The sequence below is a fragment of the Lycium ferocissimum genome, chromosome 5, assembly GCF_029784015.1.
Source record: "Lycium ferocissimum isolate CSIRO_LF1 chromosome 5, AGI_CSIRO_Lferr_CH_V1, whole genome shotgun sequence".
NCBI lineage: Eukaryota > Viridiplantae > Streptophyta > Magnoliopsida > Solanales > Solanaceae > Lycium > Lycium ferocissimum.
Genome location: NC_081346.1, coordinates 22,974,650 through 22,993,020, shown reverse-complemented (window position 1 = coordinate 22,993,020; position 18,371 = coordinate 22,974,650). Strand labels below are relative to the sequence as shown.

The 18,371-nt window shown below is 35.3% G+C and overlaps 1 protein-coding gene across 2 annotated transcripts; it reads right to left on the bottom strand.

Annotated features, from left to right (window-relative positions):
* Window positions 1-1,351: 1,351 nt before the first annotated feature.
* LOC132056531 (silicon efflux transporter LSI2-like) lies at window positions 1,352-10,567 on the bottom strand. Of its 2 annotated transcripts, XM_059448773.1 has the most exons (4): window positions 10,450-10,567; window positions 9,078-10,253; window positions 8,600-8,789; window positions 1,352-1,866 (listed from the first exon to the last, which is right to left on the bottom strand). In XM_059448773.1, exons 2-4 carry the CDS (start codon window positions 10,188-10,190, stop codon window positions 1,601-1,603), a joined length of 1,569 nt encoding a protein of 522 aa, XP_059304756.1. In that variant the 5' UTR covers window positions 10,191-10,253; window positions 10,450-10,567; the 3' UTR covers window positions 1,352-1,600. The 2 variants fall into 2 exon arrangements, with proteins under 2 accessions (XP_059304756.1, XP_059304757.1); XM_059448774.1 differs by lacking the exons at window positions 1,352-1,866; window positions 10,450-10,567 and adding an exon at window positions 1,884-2,044 and having other exon boundaries at window positions 9,078-10,443.
* Between the last annotated feature and the right edge of the window lie 7,804 nt (window positions 10,568-18,371).

The following is an 18,371-nucleotide window of genomic DNA, read 5'->3' as shown; positions in this document are numbered from 1 at the left end:
GAATTTATTTTCCTTTCTTTTCAGATTCTGGGTTAGATTGTTTCCTCTTTTCCAAATTCTGTTTTAGATTATTTTCTGAATACAGATTGACAACAGTTTTCATACAAAATATATAACTTGCACTTCATATTTCTTTAGTCCTAGTATATTATCGAATTAAGGTGTTTCTTATGAAAATAATACAAAATGTGAGATGGGTGATGACATTGTACTAAAATATTCAACAAAAAAGATAATAAAATCACTAAGCCAATGAAAATTATCATAATTTAAAAGCACCAAGTCATGCTAAAATAAGTACGGCGAATAAGTACTAATCACATTACTAAATATTAAAGAAAAATTAAATTAAGTTACGTATTCACTATCTAAACCAATGCAAAACTAAGAATTGATATTCAACATTATTATTATTCCTAGTGTTAGAATTGAATTTATTTTGTTATTTTAATATTTATTGATTTTGGTTTGAGCTTTATTTGAGTTACTAACATCTAATGATTATAAAACTTATTGGAGCATTCAAAATTCTAAGTCCAAGCTTGAAATAATATGTTAAAAGACAAAAACTATGAAAAAAAAATAAGAAATGGTTATAAATTACATTATAAATAAATGTTTTTATTTATAATTTTTTTAAAATTTGTACATGTAACGTTGGGTTGGTTTGGTTTGGTTTGACTTTTTTTAGTTAAACCAAACCAATTATGATCGGGTTTTTTTTTTTCAATACCAAACCAAATCACTAGTCAGGTTTTTTTTTCGGTTTGGTGTTGTTTGTCGGTTTTCTTTGTATACCCCTGGTCAGGAGGCTTCTTTTATTTTTCTTGAAGTAACAACTATTCAGAAAGTTCCCTAATAATTGTGTCCTTTCTACAATTGCCTTACATAAAAATATATTGGAATATATACAGGTTCTGATCTGACCCACATTGGTGACCCAAACAATATTCCCACAGGGTGAATAAACATCTTTTGAAGGAAGAACAGGGGCAAGAGCTGGATGCTATTTCTTTAGTAAGATTAATTGTTCATTCAAAGAAATGTCTCTTTTTAGTGCATATAATGTGTCCAAAAGTTTGGAGGCGTTAAATTGCTTTATTTGATGTAAACACCAGATAGATAAGTATTTTTCGTCTCACAGTTACTAGCTAATCAAATGATTTCAGCAATCTTATCAGCTCAATTGATTGTCTCGTAGTCCTACTAAATTTGAGTAGAGCTTGCAGCATCAAATGTTTGTCACTCACATTTCATTTTACTAGTTAACGCCAGTTATCTCATGTCAAAATGGATTCACTCCATCAATCAACTAAACACAATGTTGAATGGAAAAATTATACAAGATATATTAAGAATTCCCTGTTAACTTAGTTCCAAATTCTTATGTTAGTAGATACAAACACTTGTTTTTCGTCTGAAAGAAAGAAAAGAAAAAGAAAAAAAAAAGGAGATTTCCTAATCAGGTTCAGGGATACATAAGAGTGGATGACAAAATTTCAGTATGACAACATTTTGTTGAATAACTGAATACATAAGGGATACTAATAACTTCATTAATAATATTTTTGAAAATTTTCAACTAAGTACAGATTTAATTTCAACCTCTGATGAGTGTCAAGCCAATAGCTGTAACAATTAGAGTAGAGGGAACTCCGAATTTGAGATGAGTCCAAAATGAGAGATTGTAGCCTAATGGTTGAGCTCTACGAGCCTGTTCGCATACTATTAAGTTTGCTGCTGAGCCCAATAGTGAAAGGTTGCCAGCTACGGTGCTGACCCAGGCTAATATGAGCCATGCTTTCTTCTCACTTCCTGCAGATATTGCAGCTGCTGATGCACCTACCCGCACTCCCAACAATAGAACTAAGACCAAATTAACAAATTAATATCTCAATTAAATCGATCAGAAACTCATGCATATATTGGATGATGATATATGGATGTGATTAGCGGTGACAAATTCAACTAAAGTTGTTTGACCTGATGACCAATTCTCCATGATCAACTCGTCCGTTTAAAATATTGGTTAGTATAGGCCAACCTATTTTACAGGTTGAAAGCGTGTCAAAAATAAGTCAAGAAAGTTATGAAATTCGGAAAATGAAGAGTTTATTAAATTTTTTAAGAAGAGGCCAAAATACTTGTTGGTGAAAAGTTTTTAAGTCAAACTATTTTCCTAGAACATACATCATATAATACTATTAGGTCTATCAATTTTCCACCTATTGGATAAATACTAAAGTAAGCAGCAGAAGGTTTCAATAAATCACCTAGAATTATCCATGACTTATAAACAGTGTTTGAAAAGGCGGAGGCGTTACGCGGGGTGTTTTACATTTGCCTCAGCGAGGCGTAAGCCCTATGGGTATTTAATTTTTAGTATTTAATAAAATAATATAATTACAATAAATATTTTTAAATAGGTAAAATTACATTAAAAAAATAAAAGAAAAATTTAGCGTTGCCTTTTTTATTTTTTATACTTGTTGTCTTTGACTTCATATAGTAACATTAGTATTTATATTAGTGATGATCAATTCAAGTCAATAAGATATTAGACATGTGTTTTAAAGACATTACCTAATATGTTATTGTAAAAACTTTATTTAATAATATGAAGATTTGAGTAGTTTAGCTCAAAGTTTTAAAATATTGCTCTTAAAACATGGATAGTTTTTTTTCTTTCTTTTCTGATATATATTTTGTATTTCTTTTTACATTTAAGAGAAACTTAAATCATAAAATTCATCGGTAAAAGTTTTTGGGGCCTAAAGCAAAAGTTTTACTAGCCTCACCCTCTAGTCACCCTGCTTACAACTTGTAATTATATATAAAATAATTTTACAAGTATAAACATAAATGAAAGAAAAGCTATTATGGAATACAAATCAATTCTAACATCTTAACTTTCAAACAATGAAAAAATCACAATTTCTTAAAACAATATTACTATCTGATAGACTATGTAAATATTGTAAATATTCCCTTCCTTATGTAAATATTCCCTTTCTTATGTATTGTAATTAGGTCCTATAATTTAGCCTAGTATCATTATACCTACTTTGTATATAAGGAATTTCATACATCAATACAAACATTACGGATTGATTTCCTACGGTACGTACTAGGTTTCCTTCCAAACCCTAGCCGTCCACCTCTCTCTCTCTCTCTTCTAACCCTAACCCTAGCCGTCCCCTTTCCTCCTTCTCTTCTCCTTCCATGGCTGACAACAAAAATTTCCATTCTCGCTTTAACCGTTACGAATGTGAAATCCTTAATCCCAATCACTCTAGACATGGAAACCGCCACTATCACGAACGGGCGACCCTTTTCAAAGTCCTAGCCCGCGTTCACTCGTCCTCGAGCACATCATACCACCCACCGACACCGCCGAACTCACCACGTATGACGCAACAAAGGCGGCTAACCTTCCGCCTCCGGAAATGCCTTGATGCGGTGGTCCTTCAATGGATATACGCCACCGTCTCCCATGATATTCTCACCTTTATTCTCGTGGCGGACGATGTTGCCGAGAAGGCTTGGAATCGCGTTGCTCAACTTTTCCAAGATAATAAACACTCACGGGCGCGTACCTTGAAACCGAATTCACCACCACAAAAATGGCCGACTTCGGCCAGTTATGGCCTATTACAATAGGCTCAAGTCTCTCACGGACGGCCGCCTGCCAACGTCGGGTCGCCCGTGTCCGATCAACGTTTGTCTTGCGACTTCTCGCCGGCTTACCGGAGACGTATGCACACTTTGTCACCACCATTCAACAGAAAGATGTTTTGCCTTCTTTCTCTGAAGTGTGCTCCAGACTCAAGCTCGAAGATGCGGCAGCCAAGGAACGTGCCCGTGATTCCAACCCCGCGGCTCTACTTGTTGATAATGATGCTCCCTCTCCACCACCTGGCGGTAACAATAATTCCGCCAACCGTCGTGATAATAATCGTGGCAGGAATTCTAACCGGACAAGGGCAAAAATAACAACAACAACCAACCGCGGGAGGCAAGGCCGCGGCGCGAGCGGGGATCGCCCGCACGCGCGGGCCGACGGGGATGCCCACCGGGGCCGGGCTACCCACCGGGCTCGCCTCGGCCGCCCCCAAAGAAGCCATCGCCCACCGCCCGCCCGTATCCGACGAGACAAGGCAGCGCCGACTCCGCCACGTCGCGGCGGCCAGCCAGCACGGCATTCTTGGCGCGGGTCCCCGCCCCTCAGCCCATGCCATGCACGTTCCTCCTACCGGATACACTCCGACAGACGCGAGTGCCCATGCACACTTATCCATGCATCAACCGTACGACAATCGGGTACATGGACACCGGGCGACTTCACACATGACCGCCAACTCAGGTACTTTCACGTCTTATTTTAATTTGAGCAATAATTTCCGGAATTATTGTTGGTGACGGTAGCACTATTCCAATTCGAGGTTATGGTCATACTTTCCTTCCCCCACCTAATGCTCAATTACGTCTCCGAAATGTCTTGCATGCTCCAAAACTCATCAAAAACCTTGTTTCCGTACGTAAATTCACTAAGGATAATAATGTTTCTAATATGAGTTTGATCCTCTTGGGTTTTCTTCGAAGGATTTACCGACTTCCGGGAGCCGCCTAACGAGACGTGAGAAAACCGGGGAATCGTATCCTCTCAATGCCAAGAATGGTCCACTCCACCATCCACCTTCCTCGCCGCATCACCTAGCTTGTGGCATTCCCGCCTCGGCCATCCGGGAAAAGCTATCCTTAGTTCTCTTCGTAGTAATGCCTTAATTGAATGTAATAGGGCCCGTACTTCTTTTTGCACCTCTTGTCCTTTGGGAAACATGTTAAATTGCCATTTTATGATTCGTTGTCGTTTACTACTATGCCGTTTGACATCATTCATAGTGATTTATGGACATCTCCTATTTTAAGTTCTAATGGGCACCGCTATTACGTTTTCTTTCGATGATTATAGTAATTTTCATTGACTTTTCCTATCTCTAACAAGTCTCAAGTGTATTCCACTTTTCTATCTTTTAAGGCGTTAATACAGACTCAATTCGAAAGAGACATTAAAAACATTCAATGTGACAATGGGCGGGAATTCGCAAATGGGCATTTTCAATCTTTTTGCGCCTCAAATGGTATAAATTTTCGGTTTTCTTGCCCCCATACATCTCTCAAAATGGCAAAGTGAACGAAAAATTAAATCCATTAACAACATAGTGACTCTTCTTGTCCACTCCTCCGTCCCCCCCTCTTTTTGGCATCATGCTCTCCAAATGGCCACATACCTCCTCAATATACTTCCTACCAAAGTCCTTAGGCAAAAATCACCGACGCAAGTTCTTTATCAACGAACCCCCTCTTATTCCCATCTCCGGTTTTCAGTGTCTATGCTATCCTCTTTTCCCGTCTACGACTATTCATAAGTTACAAGAGATCCACCCCGTGTGTTTTTTTGGGCTATCCGTTGAATCATAGGATATAAGTGTTATGATTTGTCTACCAACAAAATCATCATCTCACGATGTCCTCTTTGACGAAACTCAATTTCCCTTCTCCAAATTGCACTCCCCCACCCCATCTTCCTATGAATTTTTGACCATGGAATTTCCCCGTATACCTTGCATTTTCTCGTCTCCACCTACTCTCCCGTCGTTCCTTCGGTCCACCCTCACCCGCCGGCCGCTCCAAAGGCCACGGACCGGCCAGCCCCCCTCCCACCGTCGCCCGCCCGTGATCGCCCGGTGCCAGCCCCTCAACCCCACCGCCCCACCCGTCGTTGCCCGCCAGCCCCAACCCCCACCGCCCCACCCGTCATCGCCCGTGCCAGCCCTCCCGCATGATTACTAGAAGCCAACGCGGATCTTCAAACCCAAACAACCGTTCAACTTAAATACTTCCACCTTCTCTCCATCTCGCCTATCCCGCGAAATCTCGTCGCGCGTTGCTCTAAATGACCACAATTGGAAAGTGCCATGGTTGACGAATATAATGCCTAATTAATAATAAGACGTGGGAGTTGGTTCCACGTCCCCCCGATGTGAATCTTATTGCTCTATGTGGATTTTTCGTCATAAAAAGAAATCTCGACGGTTCTTTTCGAGCGGCACAAAGCCCGTCTTGTCCGTGATGGCAAAGTGTCTCAACGGTTGGAGTTGATTGCGACGAGACTTTCAGTCCGTTGTCAAACCGCCTACTATTCGCACTATCTTGAGCATTTGCACTTGCACACTCTTGGCCCATTCATCACTTGGACGTCAAGAATGCTTTCCTACACCTGGTAATCTTAACGAGACGGTTTATATGCATCAGCCTATTGGGTTTAAGGATCCCAAGCATCCCCATCATGTAATCCGTCTCGAGGAAGTCGTCGTACGGACTTAAGCAAGCACCCCGTGCACGGTTCCAACGCTTGCGGTATGTCTCCACCATTGGTTTTTCACATAGCCGATCCGATCACTCTCTCTTTATTTATTGTCGAGGTTCGACATTGCTTACATTCTCGCTATATGTTGACGATATTATTCTCACAAATTTTCCTCGCATGCTCTCCTTCCGGAAATCCATCATGTCTCTCCTTAGTGCCGAATTTGCTATGAAGGATTTGGGGCCCTCGCCTATTTTATAGGTATCGCCGTTACCGACTTCACATGGCATGTTTCTCTCTCGGAAGAATTATGCAACAGATATTATAGAGCGCGCGGCGGGATCGCCTGTAAGCCCGCCGTACACCTATCGACACCAACTCCAAACTTTGCCGCGCCGGCCTCCTTACGATCCCACCCAATATCGTAAGTTGGCGCCGCTTTACGCACTTACATTCACAAGACCAGACATCTCCTACGCGTTCAACAAGTATGCCTTCACATGCACGATCCTAAGGTTGCCCATATGCATGCTCTTAAACGCGTAATCCGACACGTTCAAGGTACTATCGAGTTTGGTCTCCATCCGTACAAATCCTCCATCGCCTCTCGTCTCTTATACGTATGCGGATTTGGGGCGGTTGTCCGTACACTCGCCGATCAACTTCGGTTATCGTGTCTTCCTCGGAGATAACCTCCTCTCATGGTCGACCAAACGGCAACCTACCTTGTCCAAGTCGAGGCCGAAGCCGAATATCGTGGCGTCGCCAATGTCGTCTCGAGTCCCGTTGGCTTCGCAACCTTCTTCGAGCTCCGCCGTCCCATCCTGGGACAGCACATTGGTTTATTGTGATAACGTTAGTGCCATATACCTATCGTGTAATCCGGTTCAGCACCAACGCACTAAACATATTGAGATGGACATACATTTCGTACGCGAGAAAGTTGCCCGTGGAGAAGCTTCGTGTTCTTCACGTCCCGTCCCGTTACCGCATCGCATATCTTCACTAAAGGTCTTCCGCGCGTGCTATTTGATGATTTCGGGAGCCAGCCTAAGCGTACGACAACCTCCCGCTTCGACCGCGGGGGTGTGATAGACTATGTAAATATTGTAAATATTCCCTTCCTTATGTAAATATTCCTTCCTATGTATTGTAATTAGGTCCTATAATTTAGCCTAGTATCATTATACCTACTTTGTATATAAGGACTTTCATACATCAATACAGATTACGGATTGATTTCCTACACTATCATACTGTTCATTTTATATCAATAAACTTTATCAGTATTATAATTAAAACATAACTCCTTCATGAATAAAATTAAAATTACTTTAGCGAAATATTAAATATGATATTTTTGATATATAGGACAAAAAACTAATGACAAGTGGAAATGTACAAATCAGGCTCTGTACTTTTAAAAGAAATATTAAGTGATATTCACCCGCACGATATTCTCAAATAATAAATATGCAATACTACTATTTGTTATTTGAGTTACATTCAATCTTCTTATTTATATGGATGAAAAACTATTATGTATCATTCATTTGTTAAAGAATTATGAGAGTCAACGATTATAATTAAGGAATTTAACATATAATTTATGTAAGAACTGTTAGTCGAGCCCCAAGCGTTGGGCGTTAGATGTGTTTAGGGCGTACAATCGGGCGCTTAAGGCATAAACCTCACAAGAACTAAGCCCCGCACGTAAGCCCCGAGGCATTTTGCCAGTGCCTCTCCTCGCCCCGGGGCGAGTCTTGAAACTGCATTTTAAAACACTGCTTATAAAAAGGGGGTTAATTGGTTAATTTAGTGCCATGGTTCTCGACTAAACTAAAATCAGCGAAAACTACTAATACCAGAGAAGAAGAGAGCTGGTTGATCCCATAGAATTACCTTTTTCAAAAAACAATTCATAGAGTGTGAGATTTCAGCTCAAAGTCAACTAGTCCAATGTACAGCAAATTTCTAGGTTGGCAAATTTGATATGTGCATCATTCTGTTCAAAATATTTTGTGAAGGCATAGGCAGTACTGAATCTCTCTTCGTATTTTTGTTCCCTATTGGCTCTCTCAGAGCACCATTACTGTCTATTGTAGATGCTAAGCCGCTAACAATTTTATCTTATCAAGCAGATAGTAGATGACATGAGAGTAAGAGAGAATGACAAGAAAGAAGATATATACTAGTAAATTAGTAATATTGGGGTTCAGAGTGACAAACCAGTAGGCACATTAGAAGCCAAATTTGAGAGGACAAGTATGACAACAGCAAGAACTGCTATCCCACCAGCATGGTCTATCTTGGCATAAGGTTCCATAAAATCCCAGAAAGCACTTGGAATCCCTGTTCTGTTAAAGCCATCAACTGTGATAAACATACCACAGAAGAATATCAACAGTGAATAGGACACCTGTACAAGTTGAAACAGCAGAATGAACAAGATTTACTTTTGCCTCAAAAGTCAATAGGAGTCATGTAAATTAATTTTAACTTTATTTATGCTATCAGTGTATTTTAACTTGTCCTAACCGGTAACATGTCTTTTATCCAAGTTACTAATTCCATATGTTACCTGTAGTTATCTTTTAGATGGCCTTACCGTATAGAAGTTGGAACTCAAGATAAATACTAGGTGAAAAATGCTATTGTTGAACTTGACATCACGACACGAAGAAACAAAAATACAGGCCCAAAATACCTTTTCTAAGCATTCTCTAGCATCTTTGAAATCAAGAACCACAAGAGCAAGTGCTGCTGTAATAGCAGTCCATGACATATTCAGACCCATCAACAAAGATATCAACATCCCAATTGTAACAAGATAAACACATATTTTCCATAACAATCTTTTCCATTTATCAGCAAAATTCTGCTTTTCCTCATAAGATGTGAAATTGTGATCTTCACACCCATCAACAGGTGCTTCTGTAGAGGCATTGGAATTCCTGGAAGAATAAAATTCCCTGTTTGGATCCTTCTTGATTTCATTTTCACTAAAATTTCCATGATTCTTAAATGTGTCAGCATGATTTATTTGACCATTTGTATTAACTGGATCTACCGAAAACTGTTCCGGAGAATTTAACGAATTAACGACATATGACATTGTTGCTGGTGAAAACCGATGAGAGACTACTTCTTCATCCGAAACTAATTCTATTTCAACATTTTCGACATCTTTCTGAACAGACAACACCTTCCAATACATGCCAAGCAACAATAGAGCATTAACAAAAACTCCAACAAGCATTGCAGGAAATATACCAAATAAAAAACTCCCAAAAGTAATCTTGCTCAGTACTGCTATTACTAAATTCTGAGGATTCCCAATAGGTGTTGCTGAAGATCCAATATTTGCACTTGATGCAAGAGCTAAAAGGAACGGATGGGGTGGTAGATTTTGTTGCCTAGCAATTTTTAGTACAAACTCAGTTAACACAACACAAGAAGTATCATTGGTGAAAAAGGCACTCGAAATTGCAGATATCAAACAGATTCTACAAAGTAAATCCTTGGTCCCCATGCTTTTCCATGCTAACAATTTTCCCAAGTACTTAAACATGTCTGCTCTTTCCAGATAGATGCTGACAACCATTGTTCCAAAGAGAAGGCCTAAAATTGGAAGATCGATAGCAGCATATGCCTCATCGGGAGTCAATACTCGAAATATTACCATAAGATTAGCACCAAGTAGTGACCCTGCAGTCCTTCCAATAGGCATAAATGGGACAGCCGGAAAAACTGCCAATACCCAAAAAATAGCAAAGGCAATTGAACCAAGAATCACTCTCTCGATCGACGCCATAGCCATTCTTTAATCTTTTTGTATGCTCAAAATGTTACTAATACACAGAACGTTAGTAACTGAATATCCCTGAAATGAAAAAGATGCTAACAAACGTTAGATGGCATACGAGAGACAAAATCTTGTGCAACGTGATGAGAAAATGAGTAAGTGGATAGATAAAAGTTATAGGTAAGTAGCTAGCAAGTGATATTTCAATGCAAATTAATGGAGCATACTATAAGTGAAGAAAATGAACATCTATAGGAAAGAGTGGAAGAGTCACCTGGACCAGAAAAAAAGATGTTGCTTAGCGCTGAAACTTAAAGACTTATCAGCGGGTGGCAATTGGCATGTAAATGCATTTATTCACTTGGGTTGCTGGTTTGAATATTGGAGCTTAGATAGCAACCTCTTGAAAAGGAAACCAAATAGGACAAACTAGATGCAAAATGAAGATTGAAATATACTCCCTCCGTTTATTTTTACTTGTTCACTGTATTAAAAATAAATTTTCACTTTTGCTTATTCACTTTAGCATATCAAGAAAAGACAATTTTTTTTTTCTTATTTTACCTTTAATATTAATTATTCATTTTCAAATCATTCTCCAAGTTCAATGAGACTATACACCAATTAACATGGGTATTATAGTAAAATACATACTTCATTTATTAATTCTTAACCGACGTGCAAAGTCAAAAGTGGACAAGTAAAAGTGAAAGGAGGGAATATACAAATATGATCTTCCTTTGACTCACCACTTGTTCTGATTTATACCTAGAGCCCATTTGGATTGGCTTATAAGTTGCTTATAAGCTGTTTTTAGCTTTTTTGAGTGTTTGGCTGGTCAGCTTAAAGTCATTTTGTGCATAAAATAAGCCCAAAAAAATAATTGGACCCATTTGGCTTAACTTATCTAAAGCAAACTTTTATAAGCCGAAAATAGGCATAAGCCAAAAAAATAAGTTAGCCTTTACCCCAACTTTTTTTTTTTTTTTGCTTATAAAATCGTTTTCAAACTTATGTTTCGCTTATTTTAAGCCCATCCAAACAGGCTCCTAATTTCATTATTTTAGCGCTTATAATACTTTAACACTTGCAGTATATACTTTCTAGTGTTGGCTGAGTGACTTTTTTTATTAGACTAGATATATGCTAGTGAATCACATGCTTATTAGTGTGGTTATTAATAAATAGTAATAAATAAACTGTTGATCCAAACGTAGGAGTGGCAAACGAGTCGATCGGATTGAATATGTGTCGATCGAAAACGGGAACAAAAACAGATAAAATATTCTACTCGTCCATATTTACCATGGATAAAGAAGGGGTTAAGTGATGGATGACATGGATATTCATATCATTCGTGATTTCAGGAATAGTCAAGTGAGAACATAAACTAAAAGTCAAAACAAGTTTAGATCTCCCAGAAAACAAGAACTCATGAAAATTAAAATATCAAGTAGATAAATTGGTTGATAATATGGATATCCATATTTAGTGAATAATATCCATATTTGATCCATTTTAAAAAAAGTGGGTTATCCAACCCATGTCTAATTCAGATTGAATGGTCACTTATTTGTTTTTAGCCATTTTACCAACCCTAATACCATACAAATAGTTAGGTTAACCGGCCAGGAAGGTTTGATTTTTATTTTTTGGGCAGTCTACTTCTTGTCTTTTTTTTTTTTTTTTTAAAACAAAAAACTTGACTGTTACTTGTCCACTTTTGACTTTACACGTCTCTTAAGAATTAATAAATGAAGTATGTATTTTACTATAATATCTAGGGGTGTACATGGACTGGGTTTGTTCGGATTTTTTAAACACTATACCAAACCAATTGCATCCGGTTTTTAAATTTATACACCAAACCAAATCAATAAAATCCGGGTTTTTCAACCTCGGGTTTTCTCGGATTATTTGGGTTTTTTTCCAGAATAGTCTTGATACAAAACATATAACTTTTACTTCAAATATTTCTTTAGTCCTAGTAAGATACAACTATGTAATTAAGGTGTTTCATAAGAATAACACAAATGTGAGAAGAGTGAAGACATTGTATTAAAATATTCAACAAAAGATAATAAAATTGGTTAAAATAAATATTGTTAATTAATAAGCCATAAAGAAAAGGACCACAATCTAAAAATATTAGGTCATGCTAAAATAAGTACGGCTAATGAGTATTAATTACATGACAAGAAAAAAAAAACTTAAGTTATGTATTTTCACTCTCTAAACTAATTATGCAAAGCTAAAGAATAGATATCCAACATTATTCTCATTCCTAGTGATAAATTGAATTTCTTTTGTTAGTATTAGTGTTGAGTTGGTTTTGGTTTGGACTTTATATGAGTTACTAACATCCATAGGATATAAAACTTATTCACATTCAAAATCCTAATTTTAAGCTTGAATAATATGATAATAGATAAAAAACTATGAAAAAATTTAAGAAATATTTATAAATTACATTACAAATAAATATTTTTATCTATAAAATATTTTAAAAATTAAATACATATAATGTCGGGTTGTTTTGGTTCAGTTTGACTTTTTTTAGCTAAAACCAAACCAAACCAATTATGGTCGGGTTTTTTTTTCAACACCAAACCAAATCAAACCAAACCATTAGTCGGGTTTTTTTTTCTCGGTTTGACTCAGTTTATCGATTTGGTGCGATTTGTCGGTTTACTTTGTACACCCCTAATAATATCCATATTAACTAGTGCATAGTCTCATTGAACTTGGAGAATGATTTAGAAATGAGTAATTAACGTTAAGAGTAATACAAGAAAAAAAAGTTTATCTATCCTTGATATGCTAAAGTGAACAAGTAAAAGTGAAAATTTATTTTTAATATAGTGGACAAATAAAAGTGAACGGAGGGAGCATTCATGATTTCCAACTTGGGAATACATAGAAAATTTAATGCGTAAGTTAATAAGAATTGTTATTTTTAAAAGACAACATGGGGCAGGGGTAAGTTATAAACTAATGATCCACTTAGATATCAACTTGTGTCTGTGTGTACACACACACATACATGACTCAATTGGCTGAATTTGTCAAAATATGACTTTAGTTTTACTTGTTTCCCATTGAAATTGATATCTCTGTGGACCACATAGATATCTTGGTCACTTTTTCCTATGCATCAAGAAGCTCTAATTAATCCGTTGTTCTCGTATTACAAGATAAAGTTATGCAGTGTAATAGTTACTTTGAGACATGCTTCAGTATAGAAAACTAGTGTGTTTAACTTTATTTCGTTTTTCATTTTTCTATTATACGTAAGGGGCAAAGGAGGCCGAACACAACCTTGGTAAATTGTACAAAAGATTATCTGAATTGTACACTAAATTTCTACTTATTTCAATTGTATTTGATTCCTTTTCCCCCCCCCCTTCCCCTTTTTGGATCATCCGTTTTTAACAAGTTTAACTACTACCCCACGTTGGTTTGTCCCATTCTCCTTCATTTGTACAATTTTTTCGTGTATTCTACTTTTACGTTATCATATTTCTTTACTTCTACCCTTTATTACTCTATTATAGAAAGCACATGATATTATAATCTAAACAGGGACTAACATGTGTACATTTCAAAAGTTTAACATTAATTCTACTTTTTGTGCGTTTACTTTTTAAGTCCCCACGTGTCGCGATTAATGTCTCAATCTGTCATTTCATTTCCTTCATTTAAACTTGCATATACTCTTACTAAATATAAAAAGTCTCAATTTTTTCAATTGTGGGTCCACTTCATTTAACAAGTACTACTACTTGATTTGTCACCTATTCTCTGTACACGTGTATTCCACTTTTACGTTATCATATTTCTTTACTTCTACCCTTCATTTTACTCTATTATAGAAAGCACATGATATTATAATCTAAACAGGGACTAACATGTGTACATTTCAAAAGTTTAACATTAATTCTACTTTTTGTGCGTTTACTTTTTAAGTCCCAAAGCTAAATTAATCAAGTGTCATCACACTCGCGTTATTAGTCTTCGATTGTCCCTTTCATTTCCTTCATTTGGCATATATATCTCCCTTAACATTAATTAATTATTTTCAAATCATTCTCCAAGTTTAATGTCTCAATTTAAGTGTCTAAGTTTGACTAGACACGGAGTTTAAGAAATAAAGATAAACTTTTAAATCTTGGGGTTCTAAATTAAAAATGTGTATAGTATAATAAAATATCCTTTGAATCTTGTGATTATAAACTTGACATGTACGATATTTGAATTGTCAACTTACTAAATATAAAAAGAGGCGGACATAACCAAAATAAGATAAATTTTAACAACAATTAAGAAATTAAGGGAAAAATAAAAGGAAAAGAAACAAAATATATGGCAAAGACTCACTAAGGAGAATCGCGCGTATCCTTTACAAAATACAAAAGAACAAATTGCCACAAAAGACTAACTAAAGTTATATTCTTGAGTAATGCGCTTTCTTCTTCACTATTTCGGTGGCCTCTCAACCTTTCTTCTACTTCTCCGGTCTTCACTCGCTCGATCTGATTTTTCTCTGAGCTGCTTGGTCGTTCATATAGTTGGTACTATGAATCTGAGATTTTCTTTTAATTTTTCTTGTTTAAATTAAAGTTTTGCTATTAATTTTGGTGAGTTTATTCTACAAATTTCTTTGTTAATTAGATCTAACGTTGTGGGAAAAGGAACCGTTGTCTCAATTGTCTTTTCATTTTCTTCATTTGGCATATACTTCCTTTGTCTCAATTTAAGTGTCTAAGTTTGACTAGACATGGAGTTTAAGAAATAAAGATAAACTTTTGAATCTTGTGGTTCTAAGTTAAAAAAGTGTATAATATAATAAAATATCTTTTGAATTTTGTGATTATAAACTTGACATATAGGATATTTGAATTGTCAACTTACTAAATATAAATTAAAAAAAAAAAAAAAAAAAACCGGACATAACCAAAATAAGACAAATTTTAAGAATAATTGAGAAATTAAGAGAAAAAAATAAGAGGAAAAGAAACCAAATATGGAGACTCATAAGGAGAATCACTTCAAGTTCTCACACAATATTGAATCCTTACATGCTAACTTTTCGAGAATATATTTCAAAAAAAGACTAAACAAGATAAAGTGAGTAACCAAATTAATCATGTTGGGCTGAAGCAAGATCTTCCCATGATGCATCACCTGCGTGAAGCTATTGATGTAGTTTGCTAGTTCCATTATAGGTGTGTTAGGTGGTGAAGGAAAATGATCCCTCCATTCACTTTTACTTATTCATTATACTAAAAATAAATTTTCACTTTTATACTTGTCCACTTTAGCATATCAAGGAAAGACAAACTTTTTTTCTTATTTTATCCTTAACATTAATTAATTATTTTCAAATCATTCTCCAAGTTTAATGAGACTATACACTAATTAATATGAGTATTATAGTAAAATACATATTTAATTTATAATTTTAAGGGGCATGCGAAGTTAAAAATGGACAAGTAAAAGTGAACGGAGGGAATACTTTTTATAAAAGATATTTTCTTTAAAAAATATTTTTAAAAGACATGTGGTTTTCTAACTTATTTTCTTGTGTTTGGTAATATATATATATATATATATATATATATATCAGATCTAGGCATATATGCGTGGAGGTGGTGGGGGGAGGATACTACTAGGGTGGGTTGGGTGAGGTGTGTTGGAGGGTGAGGATGGGAAACAACGTGGTAATCTGATGTACTTATGTAAAGTTACGTGGAGCACATCAATAAAATTCCATTTCTTCACTTGTTTTTTTAAAGAAATGAGATTATATTTTTAATAAGTCTATAAGGTATCGGTTTCAAAATTTTTGACTAACCAAACATGAAAAATAATGAATTCGCAAAGTTACTCTTGATTTTTTGAAAAATTGGATTTCCTCGCTACCAAACACTCTTCACTTGTTTTCTGGGAAACACTTTTTTTTTTTCTCCTACCTTAGGATGAGAAGCTATTGTATATAGCTCTGCATGTATGTGTTTTTTGATTCTTTCTGCAGATACTTTTGCTTCAATTAAACTTCATGAAGTATATCTACAAAATGCAAATCTAGTCTGTTGCAAGAACATCAAATTAAAAGAAAATGGATAGATGCCCTCTATATATATATATATATATATATATATATATATATATATATATATATATATATATATATATATATATATATCTAATAACGAAATTTATTTATAACTTTATTATGTTTAGCTAATTAATACTTTCTCCGGATTAAAAAGAGTGTTCACTTAGCCATTTGCACACCCCTTAAGAAAATACTAAGTATCCACTTAGCCATTTGCATACCCCTTAAGAAAATACTAACTCGTAGAAAAAAATAGGTGATTTGACAAAACTACCCCTATTAAATAGGTATTGAGATTTGATCACATAGCACTTAATAGGGGCAAATCTGAAAAACAAGGTTAATTCTTTCTTGATTTAATAAATGAACACGCTTTTTGACTCAAGAAAAAAAAGCTAAGTGAACTCTGTTTTTGATCCGAAGGGAGTAATACATAGAATAATGATGACATGCAAGCTCCCTGAGGTATATTCATTAATCACAATACCTAATACTACGTATATGGACATTAGATTCAGTATCTTGGAAAAGACAAAAGAAGAATGCTTCGATGTTTTGTATGATTACTAGTTTCTACGAACGTGCCTCGCACGTTAATACCAAGTCAATTATTAGCAAGTGTTTTTAATCAAAAGACTCTTCATAAAATATCAGAATTATAATTAGATATTAATCTAAAGGGAATTTGCATATTAACTAACAACTTAATTACAGAAAGTTTTGGTCCTTAAAATCATTGTTATGCAGTCATTTCAATCCTGTTGAGTTTAATGCTAGATGTAGCCGTTGCATCAAATACACTTTGCAAATTAATTCTACACGTAGTGTACTTCAATTTTACAACTTAAATATTATTATAGAAGTCGAGAAACCATACATTTCATTCCAAAGTACCTCGAATCCTACACTCTCAAATGACCTATCAACATCTAAAAGTTGGGAGAACAAAACTGTTTAAATTGACATCATATATTTAATTAATATCCCTATGATTTGGAATATCACAATATGATCAGGATACAAAAATACAAACAAACGTGCATTAAGGACATATCATGTATATATGGAAAAGAGAAAAGAAAGTAAAGTATATATACACATTACGTTATTTCGTTAAAGAATTAAGAGTTATTTTCACGAAAAATATTTCAAAAAAATAATATCTCTATGCTTTGGGATTTAACAAATACAATTTGATATAAAATACCAGCAAAATGTGAATTAGCCCCATTACTTTATGTCAATAAAAAATAATTTTGACCTTACATATACAATGTGATCTTTTGACAAAGGGGTTGCGGATGAACCTTCTTCTGATACCCTAGCTCCGCCCATGCCTACACCGAGAAAGAAGAAGAAGAGGAAGAAGAAACTGAAGATGTGTTGCATTACTTTATTTCTTAAAAATCCGAAACATGTTAAAGAGAACATTAGAGGAGTGAACTTTGATCGAGATTCCAAATAGAAAATCAAGATTTTATGATGTGAAGATAAAATACCATATTTTTGAAGATGAAGAGTACGTGAAGTTCAAAAAATAAGTCGAAAAATATTTTTCGTCTCTATATTGAGTATTTTGAAGGGTTTGTGATATCTATCTGGTTAATGAAGAAATTTTTTTGGTTTCAAACTTCAAAAAAGTAGTTTGTATGACATGATTAAAGTTCAACAGTAATAGGAATGTACTCCTAACGTGTGTAACTAATAGTAGATATTATTCCTACTTTTCCTACTTTATGTTGAGCAAGTTAATTAGATTATGTTTAAGAAGCATGTTCAATAAGAATTAGGATTAAAACTTACTAAGGATATAAAAGTCGTTCAATATTTGAAGGATATTTTGGTCAACCAACATTTATATTCATGCTTTTATAATAAAAGATACCCTTGTGATGCACGGGCCCAACACATGGCTAATTTGATTTTTTGATATACCCTCAGTTTAATTATACTTACACTAAGTGAGGAAAACTAAATTTAAATATCCACGTACGATCGGAACCAAAATATAGAAATTTTGAAATGAATTTCAAGACCAAAAGTAACAAAACAAACGCATATGACGGATAAGAGAAAGA

Excerpts from the sequence above, each read along its gene's own strand:
- LOC132056531 (XM_059448773.1), bottom strand. The coding sequence starts at position 10,190 with ATGGCTATGGCGTCGATCGAGAGAGTGATTCTTGGTTCAATTGCCTTT. Across the intron at positions 8,790-9,077 it reads CTAGAGAATGCTTAGAAAAG|GTGTCCTATTCACTGTTGAT; the intron begins GTATTTTGGGCC and ends CAACTTGTACAG. Across the intron at positions 1,867-8,599 it reads GGCTTCTAATGTGCCTACTG|TTCTATTGTTGGGAGTGCGG; the intron begins GTTTGTCACTCT and ends ATTTGGTCTTAG.